Source organism: Xyrauchen texanus, chromosome 39, assembly GCF_025860055.1.
Source record: "Xyrauchen texanus isolate HMW12.3.18 chromosome 39, RBS_HiC_50CHRs, whole genome shotgun sequence".
Classification (NCBI taxonomy): Eukaryota; Metazoa; Chordata; class Actinopteri; order Cypriniformes; family Catostomidae; genus Xyrauchen; species Xyrauchen texanus.
In genome coordinates, this window is record NC_068314.1 from 32643860 (window position 1) to 32658815 (window position 14956).

Consider the following 14956-nt stretch of genomic DNA (forward strand, 5'->3'; position numbering starts at 1 on the left):
TAAACACACGTCTTAGTTATGTGCTGATGCGTGGAGTGGTTTTCAATTCTATCTAAATAATGTAGTACACATGAGGTTTAAGCACAGCAACAAAGCCATATTCTTCAGAAACACTTTCAAAAGCAATTTCCGTCTTATACTACTGCATGTAAACAGAGTAATTGTATTTGGGGAAACTCCCAGCACCAGCTGAACACAATTGTTGCACTTTTTTTGTTTGTAGGTTGGTCACAAGATTACAATCTTAACTTTGTGCATGATTATGACGTAGCAAAATATATCCCATGTGAGCAGAATGGGTGCATTAATAGGTTTGGGAACAGAGGGGAGACTGTCCTAGCATGTGCTGTGGAGATTGTGATAGAAATATACAACGAAAGGTCCTCAAAATAAACTCGCAAGTCATTGGATTGATAAGTGGAAACGCTCAATCTAAATACTAGTTCTTAAATTAACTCGCAGGTCAAACCGTTGTTATTTGGGGACTCTACTCTTAAGTTACAGCCCAAGTGTTTCCTTATGGTCATTGGGGTTGCTTACATAGAAAATGTCTGGTTTCATGTGTATGGTAAAAGACCAGATGTTTGCCTTTGCGAGCCTCAACCCTAAATTTGTTGCATCTGGTGCTGGGCTTCTCTGTTTATGCCCATCTGAAAGGTTACGATTATAGATGTTTATTCACGTCACGAGGATTTGATCACACTACAGTGTGAAACAGTTCACAACCACTCACGTGAATGGGGGTCATGCAGAGTTTAAAGACCTGATGGGAAAAGCTTATTGGCTAATGGAGACATAAATATGCCCATTCATAAATTTCTGGCAAACTTTTCTTAAAAAAAAAAAAATAAATAAATATATATATATATATATATATATATACAGTGAGGAAAATAAGTATTTGAACACCCTGCTATTTTGCAAGTTCTCCCACTTAGAAATCATGGAGGGGTCTGAAATTGTCATCGTAGGTGCATGTCCACTGTGAGAAACATAATCTAAAAAAAAAAAAAAACAGAAATCACAATGTATGATTTTTTAACTATTTATTTGTATGATACAGCTGCAAATAAGTATTTGAACACCTGAGAAAATCAATGTTAATATTTGGTACAGTAGCCTTTGTTTGCAATTACAGAGGTCAAACGTTTCCTGTAGTTTTTCCACCAGGTTTGCACACACTGCAGGAGGGATTTTGGCCCACTCCTCCACACAGATCTTCTCTAGATCAGTCAGGTTTCTGGGCTGTCGCTGAGAAACACGGAGTTTGAGCTCCCTCCAAAGATTCTCTATTGGGTTTAGGTCTGGAGACTGGCTAAGCCACGCCAGAACCTTGATATGCTTCTTAAAGAGCCACTCCTTGGTTATCCTGGCTGTGTGCTTCGGGTCATTGTCATGTTGGAAGACCCAGCCTCGACCCATCTTCAATGCTCTAACTGAGGGAAGGAGGTTGTTCCCCAAAATCTCGCAATACATGGCCCCGGTCATCCTCTCCTTAATGCAGTGCAGTCAGCCCTGTCCCATGTGCAGAAAAACACCCCCAAAGCATGATGCTACCACCCCATGCTTCACAGTAGGGATGGTGTTCTTGGGATGGTACTCATCATTCTTCTTCCTCCAAACACGGTTAGTGGAATTATGACCAAAAGGTTCTATTTTGGTCTCATCTGACCACATGACTTTCTCCCATGACTCCTCTGGATCATCCAAATGGTCATTGGCAAACTTAAGACGGGCCTTGACATGTGCTGGTTTAAGCAGGGGAACCTTCCGTGCCATGCATGATTTCAAACCATGACGTCTTAGTGTATTACCAACAGTAACCTTGGAAACGGTGGTCCCAGCTCTTTTCAGGTCATTGACCAGCTCCTCCCGTGTAGTTCTGGGCTGATTTCTCACCTTTCTTAGGATCATTGAGACCCCACGAGGGAGATTGACAGTCATGTTTAGCTTCTTCCATTTTCTAATGATTGCTCCAACAGTGGACCTTTTTTCACCAAGCTGCTTGGCAATTTCCCCGTAGCCCTTTCCAGCCTTGTGGAGGTGTACAATTTTGTCTCTAGTGTCTTTGGACAGCTCTTTGGTCTTGGCCATGTTAGTATTTGGATTCTTACTGATTGTATGGGGTGGACAGGTGTCTTTATGCAGCTAACAACCTCAAACAGGTGCATCTAATTTAGGATAATAAATGGAGAGCACTTATTACAGGGACAATCCCCCCGGAGCAACTTATTACAGGGACAATCCCCCCGGAGCAACCTGGAGTGAAGTGCCTTGCTCAAGGGCCCAATGGTGGTGGCCGTGGTGATCGAACCCAACGACTTTCTGATTAACAGTTGTGTGCTTTAGCCCACTACGCCACCATCACTTCCATATATTTCTATCAGGAAGACTGGCAGACTTGAGTGAAATTTAAGATGCCATTTATTTGATGAATGTAAAACAGAAAAGTAATGTCTCTCTTTGGCGTAGGCCTCGTCTGGCAGTCCGAAGAAGTTGTACTTGGAACCGTCATATCCTGCTAGAGATAGGAGGCAGGGGCGAGGAGCCTACCTCACAGCAGGACAGGGCTCAACTGATGGTGGTGGGGTGGTGGAGGTTGCCGTGTTAGCACACTGAAACATCAATGTGATAGATTATGAGCAGACTTATAAAGCAACGGCTTACATGTGATTGGCTGGGAATTACCCAGCTAATGGTGCGATGATGTACAGCTGCGAGTCTTCCCGCTAGAACTACGCTGCGCTTACATGTATTGCTTTATGTTTTGAATCCCAACCAACTTGAAAATTGTGCCTGTGCTATATTCCTTTAAAATAAATGCCACTTGCTTTGATATTTTATTATATATCTCATACACATTAATACATTTTAAGTGTGGCTTAAGTATCCAAATACTTTTTGGGGCCAGTGGATATTATTAAATATAAAAAGAATATAAATATAAAACCATACCATATATCATACCACACATGAACACAGATCTGAGAGTCCCTGTAGAGAAGCTTTCATGGGCATCGGTGCAACCTTGCTCCACAATCTTCTTGAAACATGTGGAATGCGACTTCTAAGAACCTACAGCGAGGCTGAGGACCACCAATAATTCACTGCAGTGCCTGATTCACTGTTAAGCCACACAAATGCATGACTTCCTACAACATTCCAGTGCAATTAAAGCATCTTCTGCATGGCACATTTCACTGATCCACTGGGGGCTTCCCTAAAATCGCAGGGAGAGGTGTGTGGTCCACTCTCATTTGTGACTGCTACACCTCATACGATCACCATGAGATAAGCTCAAATATGACACTCAGCATATCCCACCTGGAATCCAAGCTGAGGCTGCAATTATGAAAGCATTTGCCCTCCAAAAAACATCTATAACGAATTCCTAATGGAAATGACATTAAGCTCAGTGACAGATGCTGTAGGCTACAGAACTAAATGGAATAAAAATGAATAAATGAAACAAAAATGACTGCTTCTAAAACATTTATTAGTTTTGTAGATCTTCTCTTAATGAACAAAGATCAACAAAACAAAAGGTCAAACTTTATTTCACAGATTCTAAATGAATGTGTATTTACAGAAGGATACTACTAACTAAGTAATATTAAAGAATAGTGGATGAGTTGTTTATTTGCAGCTCTACTCTTATCTAAATACGTTTAACATTTTAGATACATTTCAGTCTGTTTTCAGACATTTGCACAGCACCGAATCTGCACTGTTGAAGGTCACCCATGATATTTTACTCTCCATGGATTCAGGTTCACCTGTCGTCTTAGATTTTTAGATCTCAGTGCCACGTTCGACCATAATATTCTCCTCAATCATCTAGAATGTATGGTTGGCATCCAGGGTATGGCCCTCCAGTGGTTTTCCTCCTATTCAAAAGAAAGGACGTTCTCTGTGAATTTAGGCAATTTTTCTTCTACCTTAGCTCAATTACAGTGTGGTGTCCCTCAAGGTTCAATCTTATTATTTTCACTGTTTATGCTTCCTCTCAGCTCTATTTTTCAGAAGTACAGCATATCTCAAACCTGTTATGCTGACAATTCCCAATTTTATTTCCCAGTGAGTGTAGACAAGAATTGCTCATCTTAGAACGCCCTAAATTGCTTCAAAGATATTAAACATTGGCTGGCAAGCAATTTCTTACAATTAAATGGAAGCAAATCCAAAGTTCTGCTTTTAGGTTCCTCCATGTCCTCCTAACCTGGCCTGGTTGCCCAGTTAGGTATTCTGTCGTCGAATGTACAAGAACACGTGAGGAGTCTTGGAGTGATTTTAGACTCCTCGATACTTTTCAATAAGTAGATCAGTGCTGTTGTCAAGGGTAGCTTTTTCCACCTGAGATCTATCACTAAAATAAAACATTTTCTTTCCCATAAATTGTGATCCACACCCTTATTACAGGTTAGACTATTGCAACTCATTGTACATTGGTCTGCCCAAAACTGTGTTATCCCACCTACAGCTATTTCAAAACGCAGCAGCTAGGCTTTTAACAGGGTCAAGAAAGAGGATCAGATTTCCCCGGTTTTAGCATCTCAACACTGGCTTCCAGTGAAATTCAGGGCTCATTTTAAAATTCAGATTTTTGTCTACAAGGCACTATCTGGTCTTGCGCCCCAATATATCAGTGACCTACCAGAGGCGTCACTAGACCACTTTTACTGGCACGTGCCCCAGTATAAATCTGCTGTGCCCCAGTAAAAACTCAAGTTTGAGTTTTAACAATTTACTTTATTTGTCAGTGCATTCATTTTGATTGATAATTCCAGATTATCTAAATGCAACGCAGTAACCCACCCAATCAAGGTTTGTAAAAGCAACGCAGTTTAACCGAAAACACAAATCTGATGCATGTGCGCAGAAATCTGATGTGTCCGTGTGGCGCGCGCCTGTGCACTTGCTATAACCAAAGCCGCTGCAGCGCGCACAGCCACACACGCAAGTCCAGGGGCCGGTTGCACCAGCTATACGTACGTTACAACTCAGCCTAGTTGTGGCGTAAATGGTCACTAAGGCACAATTTACGCACCACTAAATATTTGAGCGTTGTACCATTAAACTTAGGTAGGACGTAACCCTACGAATGAACTAAATTATTACGGAAGCCTCAGACCAGGAGTAATGGTTGGAATAATAAAGCAGACTAATTTAATGACATCAATGTGCTCATGTTTTGCGTATAGTCATTAATCATTTCCGACATATATTATGATGTTGGCATTTACACTCGTTTACATTTACAAGAGAGAAAAATAAAATGAACTTTTAAGCGTCTCTTCATCATGAAACCGATCTAACGGTCCAGTTTTCAGTATGCGTCGTCCGGTGTCAAGTGTCAACATTTATGAAATATATAAGATATTAAAATGAATAAATGTCTATTTTTCCAGCCTGTTGTATTAGTATTTATTTATCACCCCTTATTTAGTTTAGATACAGTTCCTATATATTGTTATTTACACAGGGCAAATATACTATTTATTAAATCTACTTTTACGTATTATATTATAATATTAAAATGTATTACAGCTGACAGTTACACGAGCAGACAAGGTTTGAACATTAACCGTAGCAAGATAAAACTGAAATTCGCGGCTTTTTAACACTTCTGTGTATACATTCGAAGGCTTTTTATTGGATCAATACAGGTATACGTTACATTGTGCGACTACGGATTACTTTATGGAGAGTTTACGACCTACTGGTTAAGTCTTGCCTTAAGAACAGGTGGTGCAACTAAATTAAACACTGACTTAGTTACAAACTAACTAGTAGTTACTAAACCCTTAATGTGAACGTTACCTCCAAACTTACGTGAGAACTTACGTGAGAACTTGCGCACAGCTGACGCAAACCTGCCCAGGTCAGAATTGAGGTAGGCTATGAAAGCATGATGAAACTAAAGTTTCTAAATAATACCGATGGTCTTATTTTGACATACATTATTGGCTCTTGTATACAGATGGACATCAGAAAATGATTTGGACGAAGCAGGGATAGGAAACGGAAAGGAGAGATGAGTTTGTGGGAGGTAAACAAACTACATGATAAACAAACTACATCCTCAGCCTTCAGAGTCCGGTTTCAGACATCAGATGAAAAAGCATCAAGTCTCAGGAAAACCTCTGTTAAGTCTGTGGAATTGCAGAGAAAATTGTGTTCTGTAGTACTGTCTTTGATTACGATAACAATTGAATCTTTTGGATATGAAATTAATCATTTAATTCACTAGCGCTAGTTTAGGACACATCATAAACAGCTGGCTGCTGTGTGCTAATTACCTAGCGACTAAAAAGGACTATAGTTTGGCCTGTTTTGAGTTGTTGCAAGTAAACTTAATTGGTGTAAGTTTAAACTGACGTTTGAAACTCATTATGTTAGCTAGTTATTAATTTATAGAAACGTCACTTCTGCATTTATAAAGTTAGAGATAGCTCCGCTAGTTTCACAAGCTAGCAAACAAATTCAGCCAGTTTAGCTACCAACTCTGCCTAGCGACCAAATCTCTGCTCATTCTGAGACCTTTTTGTCTAAAGCCTTTTCGTCTGAGGCCGTTTTGCCAACGTTGGATAATGCAATTCCATGGAAGCACAGCGTAGTTCTAGCGGGAAGACTAGCAGCTGTACATCATCACTTCATTAGCTGGGTAATTCCTAGCCAATCGCATGTAAGCCATTGCTTTATAAGTCTGCTCACAATCTTTCACATTGCTGTTTCAGTGTGCTAACACGGCAACCTCCACCACCCCACCACCACCAGTTGAGCCCTGTCCCGCACGGGGGTAGACTCCTCGCCCCTGCCTTCTATCTACGGCAGGACATGACGGTTCTGGGTACAACTCCCTTGGACCGCTGGACGGGGCCTACGCCAAAGAGAGAGACATTACTTTCTATTTTACTTTTATCAAATAAATGGCATCTTAAAATTCACTCAAGCCTGCGTGTCTTCCCAATAGAAATAGACTTGACAGAGGTTTTCCTGATGTGTAATGTGTAATATCGAAGAACGCAAATGTGCATGAACGTTTTCTCCGGTTTTGTAATTTGCATATACAGTGTATTCATTTTATGCCGTAAAACATGTTGAGAATGTTCATGTACATTATGTTGAAGATACTTAAATATTTTCATAAAGATTCATATCTCTACATGTTTACCTTTCCCAGTACTTGTTGCAGTGTAGGAATAGTGGGTTAAGCAAGGTTTTGTATAGTGCATTGTGTTGCACACTTCTTGCACGCAGCAGTATGCGATATGAGTAATGGGGGGGCTGTGCCCCAGTAGAGCTTTATGTCTAGCAACGCCCCTGCCTTCTACACCCGTACTCCCCAAACAGAGCATTCAGTTCTTCTGATCAACTTTTATTAAGGGGTCCTCGTTGTTGGTATAGATCTAAGGGTGACCTAGTCTTTTCTGTGATAGGTCCTAATCTCTGGAACAGTCTCACTTTCCATATGAGACCAGCTTCATCATTAGCCATTTTAAATCTTCATTAAAAACGTATTTTTATTCTGTGGTTTTGAATAGATCATTGAATAGGTTGAAGTGGATTAATACATGATGTTGTATTTAAATGTTTTTATTTATTTTATTAAGTTTTATATTTAACTTGAAATCAGTCTGTTTTTATATAGTTTGTTTGATCTGTAACGCACTTTGGGTCGACTTCTGTTGTTTTTAAATGTGCTCTATAAAAAAAGGGTGACCTGACTTAATTGACAGCATTTGTGGCATAATGTTGATTACCACAAAAAAAAGTTTGACTCGTCTGTCCTTTTCTTTAAAAAAAGCGAGGTTGCAGTGAGGCACTTACACTGGATATTGTAATGGGGCCAATTTTTAGAGGGTTTAAAGGCAGAAATTAAGCTTATAATTTGATAAAAGCACATGCATACATTTTTCTGTTAAAAAAAGAGCTGTAAAGTGAAATGTTTACAGTTAGGGTTTGTTGCCATTACACTGTCATGGCAACTAATTGGCAGAGTAAAGGTTAGTGAGTGATTTTATCACACTAAAATCATGTGAACGCATATAATGTTTATGTTTTGTGGCTTTTGAAACAGTGAGTATTTTAATGTTTATGCATGACCCCATTCACTTCCATTTTAAGTGCCTCACTGTAAACCAGATTTGTGCTTTTTATTTTTTTTAAGAAAAAAATGTTTGTGTTAATATTATGCCACAAATTCTGTCGATTGAGCTTAACTTGTATTGAACCCAGAATATTCCTTTAATTAACTACGTACTTACTGTGTATCTGTTTTGTGCAGCTGCATGTAAATACACTTTGTCATAATTATTACTATAGTAATTGATTTTTATAATATGTATAGCACAGACACGGTAAAATAAAGTGTTACCAAAAGAAAAAAGAGGAAGGGTTTACTTGCCCAGGAAACACCTGGAAAGCAGAGATTTTTCAAATCGTTTTTGGAAAAATGTTATCGATATTTGATGTAGTATTTAAAATATATAAAAACTTAAAATTCAAACAAATTTCTACATTGAATTTACATATTTCTAGTTATATTCTGCACTGAAATAATGAATATGTTATATATTGTTTTTGTGTAGAGTAGTAAAACCTGCTTGCAAGCCATATTTTCAATGAAATGGTTGTACTGGTTCACAAATCGATCAAAATTATTAATTTATCTAACAAAATTTTGTACTATATAAATTAATAAAACTTTAATCATTTTAAGTTTTATTATTTAATTTTGTTAAAGATTACGGAATAAAATTTTATGGAATTTTGTTATGAAATTAAATGCCTAGTAATATAATTTTGTTATGAAAAAAATGTATCTAGTAATCGTTAACGACTGGAAAGGTCATGAAAATAATTGGTGAAAAGATCAAAACCCTGAAAACATCTTCATAATTATTCATAAAATGAAATAAAGGAAACTAACATTAATTTCAAATCAATTGTTGGGTACAACGGGGCTCCAGGCACCCCTTAAGGGAATTGAGCTTTTTTTTTTTTCTGGTTACAAAATGTATCAAGGTCATAAAAATGTATTTATTTTTATTGAAAATTGATGGAGCAACATAATTTGTATGAAAATAAATAATAACAGAAGGTTGTTTCGATTAAAAGGCCCATAGGGGGTTTAAAGTGATACCTGGGCAATAGTTATAGGGCACAATTTGTAAATTAATGGAAATAATTTTGTGACAGCCAGATGCTTTTTTGAGAAACAAATTTAAGAAGATGCGTACTCAATATAACTACTTCAGAAATTTCAAACACATTTGGCATTTTTTTTACATCTTAAGTAGTCTAGAAACAAACGAATCTCTATTATGATTGGATCAATGTGAGCCCACTTTGAACATCTTTCATAACAAATCTATTTACCCACTTAAGAAAAATAATGTGTTTAATAGGGGCCTTTAGCCCCTGCAACCTTTTTAACCCCAAATACTATCCTTTCACTTATTGGACAGTTATTGAGAAATTTTTGATTTAATGACCTAAAACAAAACTGAAAATGGCCAACATAAATTTGCAACATTTAAAAAAGGTATAAAAATTAGATGGAATTGCCTCAAAATCAACCTGTAGACACCACAAACAAAGATCTCATAGAACAGGAACATTTTCCAGTTTATAGTGACAAACAGGCGTTTAGGAAAGTTCTGTGGTAGTTTTTGTTGCTATTTAGTGTTTTGGCAGAAAATAAAATCAATGGAGCCTTTTACCATGCTGTGCCTTTAGCCCCGTTGTACCCTGCACCAACATGGAAAATATATTTTCATTTTCTTTTAAAACGACGTCTGAACAGAGAGTTACATGCTGTTTATGCCAAAACAGTTGTCACCAGTCAAATGCAACTCAACTTGTTTCTATTACCGTGATGTCATCACCATACATGTACAGTATCATATACAGTATACATTAATGCACATATACTGTTTATACTGTACATCAACCCTGTGAGGGGACGAGAGCTGAGTTGGGCTCGGTAGACAAAGCCATGATAATAGAATGATTTATTTTCCTCACTTCTCTTTTTTTTAGCTTACATGCCAGGATGTTTTGGTGAAGAGAATTTCCTGCTTAGCTTAAGCCATCAGCCGCCCACAACTAGAACAAGCAGCACATGGTCTGAGGACACTTGACAGACGTCTCACTGTGGATGAAGAATACATTTTTAATGTAAGTAATACCTTATTTGCATACTTAAATACAGTAAAATTGTAAATGGTCTGCACTTATATAGCGCCCATTAACCTTAGATGTTACCAAAGCACTTTAAATTTTGCCCCATTCACACATTCACACACACATTCACCAATGGCGGCAGAGCTGCCATGCAAGGCGCTAACCTGCAATTGGGAGCAACTTGGGGTTCAGTGTCTTGCACAAGGACACTTCGGCATGTGGAGTCGTGTGGGCCGGGAATCGAACCGCCAGCCCTGCGATTAGCAGCAGACCCGCTCTACCACCTGAGCCACAGCCGCCCCAAGGAACAGTATATACTGTTCGAAGCACATTTGGAAATAAATTAAAATGCAGATAAAACGAAAGCTAAATCCTTAATAAATGAATACACTTTTGAAAGTAGGCCTATTTTTGGATATATTTAATGGATATTTGGCCACAGACCCCATGAATGAGTAAAGATATTATGGTTCTTCCCAAATGTTCTATTTGTAATGTTCTATTCGATTAAATAGTTCAACCAAAACCGATCCTCTCTGGGACACCCCTCTTCTCAGAGTCTCACATTTCATCCATATCAGTCGTGCTCAATCTTTCTAAAATGGTGCTCCTTTTTTTATGTTAACTAACTGCTAAAACAATGTTTGCTAAACACTGCTGTGCACAGACAAACAAACTGGTGGCAGGAACAAGTTAGGCCTGATACAAGGGCTTCTTCTGTAATTCCTCTCAGGACTGCATTTTGAGGTAAACATCATTAATAAGCTCTAAAGTACTCAGGGGGGCATGGTTGCTACTTTGCTGGGGAGTTTAGTTTACCATAAGGCAATGAGCTGTGGCATTCTCTGCGCCTACGTCTGATACATGGCAGATGTCGATGACAAAAGCAGCATTTTCATGTCGAGTGGACCCCTGCCACATTCTCCAACAATAACAAATATGTACTCAAAGATGGTTTATCCCAAATTATTTGAAATGGACGTCACGCTGTTGAGATTGATGCGGGGCCGTGCGCAACGCTAAAGACCAAAGGGAAGAAATGAAGGAGAAGGTAAACATAAAAAATGTCAAATTGGTTGAGGCCACATTTTTACACTAATTGTTTGATTATAGTCAATTGCATTTGTACTTGGCAACAATTTTTCCTATATTTCATCTCCAAATTAGCTCTTAAAAGGAACCCATCAATGATAGACCTGCATGTTGTTTTATAAAAGTTGATGCGATGTACATTGCAATGTATAAACAAACTCACAGAAATCACATTTATGTGATTTATTTTTATGTAAAACTCCCGACTGAAGTCATCGTTTAAGCAGATGTACCTGCCAAGCCTTTGCAATGAGAAGCACCAGATGTATTTTCAGAGATGTCTTTTACCACCTGGTGGTCCTGCACAAGTTCTCCTCCGATCCTCGTAAGTGAGAGCAAGACATAAGCTAAGAAGGTAGGAAATCAAATCTTAAATTCCGCACAGAACTCAAGATATTCTTCGCAAATCACACTGGATTATACACGTGTCCCCTTATAAAAAAGCCATGGCAATTACGTTCAAAGTATATTTGAACAACACAACAGAGTCCTGCAACACGAATAGGGCATTAACGGTGTTGACCTTGGCTCGGTTGTGGTTAATGATTTGGCCGTGGCCGGCAGCTTGATTCGCTTGTGTTTTAGCTTCAAATGCATATTAATGAACAAAAGCAAAACCTGCAGCTCGGCTCCCAGTGGACAATGCGGTTCTAAATGGGGGGATTGTGTTTGAGTCAAGAACTTCTCCAGGGCATCAGATCTGAATGGTCCAGTAGCATGAGCCCATTTAAATGTAATTACCACAGCATGTTCCAGGGAATGTGTGTAGTCCTGCCATTCCGTATGAATAATGGAAGAACATGTTACCATGGCTGACTTTTTCACAGCGATTGTGTGCCGCCATGCCAAAGGAACAGAATTCGGGTGACTCATTGCCTCTGGAAAAGTAAACGGAGTGCAGGACAAAAAAAGCGTAATGCAAAAGTTGAAACATAAACAGCACTATTAAAATGAACGTGAAAGATTTTCGGGTAGCTGGGTATTTGTGCGAAGTCAATCACATGACATGGACGGTAATCGAAAACACATCTTTGCGAGTCAGAGAAACAGAGCGCACCACTACAAAAGTATCATTCACTGCCATGAAACAGTGGATGCATTTAATCGTGAACATATAAAAATAAACCACAACAAAGCAACACACATTTTGTACAAATAAAAACCTGAAATAGTTCCATTGAGTGTTTTGATTCGGAAAGGTGGGTACAAGATTTACATAGGGAACAAAAACACTTTGTTAAGAATGTATATACTCTATTACCAAAATAAAATTCATGGCATGATGGTCTGAATTTTTAAAATAGCTGCTTAATAATAAAAATAATAATAATAACAATAGTAATGTAACATTTTAAATTGTTGCACTTGATTTGATGATAACAATAAAGACAAATGGTTTTGCTGAGACACAAAAAGGAACTATTGCCCGAAACTCAACGAGGCATGTTAATGATAAGTGTCCTAAGGGGCTCACAGACGGTTAAAATATTTAAAAGAAAACCTCTTGAGAATTATACAAGTATAAAAGGCTACAAACATTAATAAATTACATCACTGACACAGAAAACACTTCACAAGGTGCTAGTAAAATAACTTTGAAATCTATCAGGGGTACTTAAGCTCAAATGTAAGGCTGGTCGTAGAAACTCGAATTCTTGATTTCTTTTTATACACCCCCCCTCCCCCACACCGACATAACTGAACCAATAATACACATGGTTTTCTGCATGTAAGGCCATATGAGATTTAATGTTACACTGTTTATTTTGTTCTCCAGGCAACACCTTTTGTCTATTGGAACAGAACGAAACAAAAAACAATACGATGGTTAAAAAAGTTCAGCTATAGTGCGTCGAACAACAAATAAAAATGTAATGACTATTTTGATATCTTTATATATATTTTTCATTTGTAATTAGCAAATCTAGTAAAAATGTTTAATGAAGTATTAAGGAAAAAAGGATATAAAAAGTAGTCTTTTAAAAAGCTATGTACAGGCTACATTCTACATACTGTACTGTGAAGCAATATAAATGCATATTTCATTCTAGGCGACCTGGTGCTGCCTGTAACACAAAAAGAAGTGAGAAAGTATCCCCGTGTAGTGTAATGTCAAGGATGAGGCTTATCATCAGTGCTATAGATCCCACTTACTGTATGTAGTGTTGCATTTTTGGCGAGCGTTTTATAACATAGAATAGAACTGTAATAAGAGCTACATAGTCACACAATAATGTGAAAACAGGATGACATAAAATTAGTCAATGTTTAAAAACAAAAATTAGAGATAACATTTTACAGATTTACTATGACATTGAAATTCATGTGATAAACTAAGATGCTAGGGCAAATTATGTGATATTTCAAATTCCATGTAATTTAGTGGAAATGTGTTTTGTTAGCGATATGCATGCAATGATTTGTCAAAATATGCAATAAAAACAGATCTTTCCAAAATGTGTAAAAACTCTGTTATTAAAAAGAAAATACAAAATAAAAACAGCCATTCAATGAAGAGCTACAGTCTTTTTAATAGTAGCAGTTTGATCTTTAACATTACGTACAATATCATTTCATTTTTGTGCTTCACTGATGTTTTGTAAGTGCCTTCTGGCTATTCTTACCAACGAGATGTACAATTATATTAGGTCAATAAATATTATCCGTGATAGTGCTTAGCAAACAGAAAAGTACTCTGTTTTTTGTTTTGTTTTTATTATAGTCCCATGTAGGTAATGCATATAAAAGATGATTTTTTGCTTAAGGAAAGTACGTTTCAAATGAGGGGGTAATAAAATTACATGGGCAGTTATTGTAAACATCGTCATCTCTTTAGTAAAACTTATTCAAAAAAAGACAATGATAAGCCACATCCAAAAAGCAGTAATGAACTTCTTGTTTGCAACCCCAAACCAACCCCCTCCAAAACAATGCATGCAACCGGATACATGCAAGGGATACTTTCTTTATCTTGGAATGACTGCTATGTACTGTCTCTTATAATATATTAGCAACCCCTGATAAACTGATAACCGTAGTAAAACGAGACAAATTCTTCTTACAAAATATTAATAGCAGGTATTCTGTACATTTTTCATATCTGAAAGTTAGAAAGTAAAAGAAAAGGCAAAAACCTATCTGAGCTATGTTCTTCTTAGAAATTGAAAATGTGTGGGATTCCTCTCGCGTTTCAGTTCTCACTGCTCTCATCCCAGCTCACCGGGGAAGGGTGGGCTCAGGTCAGGCTAGTCCACGGGGTCCATACACTCAGGAGAAAGTCTCAAGCGGCCCTTTGTCCATGTTACAGCAGGAGCTTGCCATTACGATGAATCTTTAAGATTTTTCCAAGTCTCTGTTTGGCCGTTGCCATTCCTTTCTTTAGCCGCTTGGCTGTGGTCGAGAGAACAAATCGAAATGGTTAGCATCTGCAGCAACAACATTAGAGATTGACCAATATAATTTTTTTAAAGATAACCGATTTGCATAACCAATTTTTAATTGATTTATTTCTGCTTTTAGGTACAATAACATTTTCACTAACGTCTGAAGGTGTACAATCACATTTACAAATCACCAGTCATTTTGTGCACAAAGTAATATTGTGTCTACAAATAATTAATTTAACTCATTTTAGTTGCAGTATACACTTTTGCAAAGCCCCTTGCTTAATTCATAT

General features: G+C 37.7%; 1 protein-coding gene and 1 long non-coding RNA gene across 3 annotated transcripts in view; one reads left to right on the forward strand and one right to left on the reverse strand.

Annotated features, from left to right (window-relative positions):
- The window catches only part of LOC127632739 (uncharacterized), a 45693-nt gene that overhangs the window by 6655 nt on the left and 24082 nt on the right, over positions 1–14956 (forward strand). Inside the window, exon 2 of the long non-coding RNA XR_007969132.1 lies at positions 10045–10182. This is a non-coding gene — a long non-coding RNA (uncharacterized LOC127632739). The remainder of the gene's footprint in view (positions 1–10044; positions 10183–14956) is intronic.
- LOC127632738 (lysine-specific demethylase phf2) overlaps positions 12237–14956 on the reverse strand; it is a 49064-nt gene continuing 46344 nt past the window's right edge. The window contains exon 22 of one of the 2 annotated variants that reach the window (XM_052111484.1): positions 12237–14670. In XM_052111484.1, coding sequence (XP_051967444.1) covers positions 14582–14670 — 89 coding nt within the window. In that variant the 3' untranslated portion in view covers positions 12237–14581. The remainder of the gene's footprint in view (positions 14671–14956) is intronic. The other variant, XM_052111485.1, reaches the window with a different exon arrangement.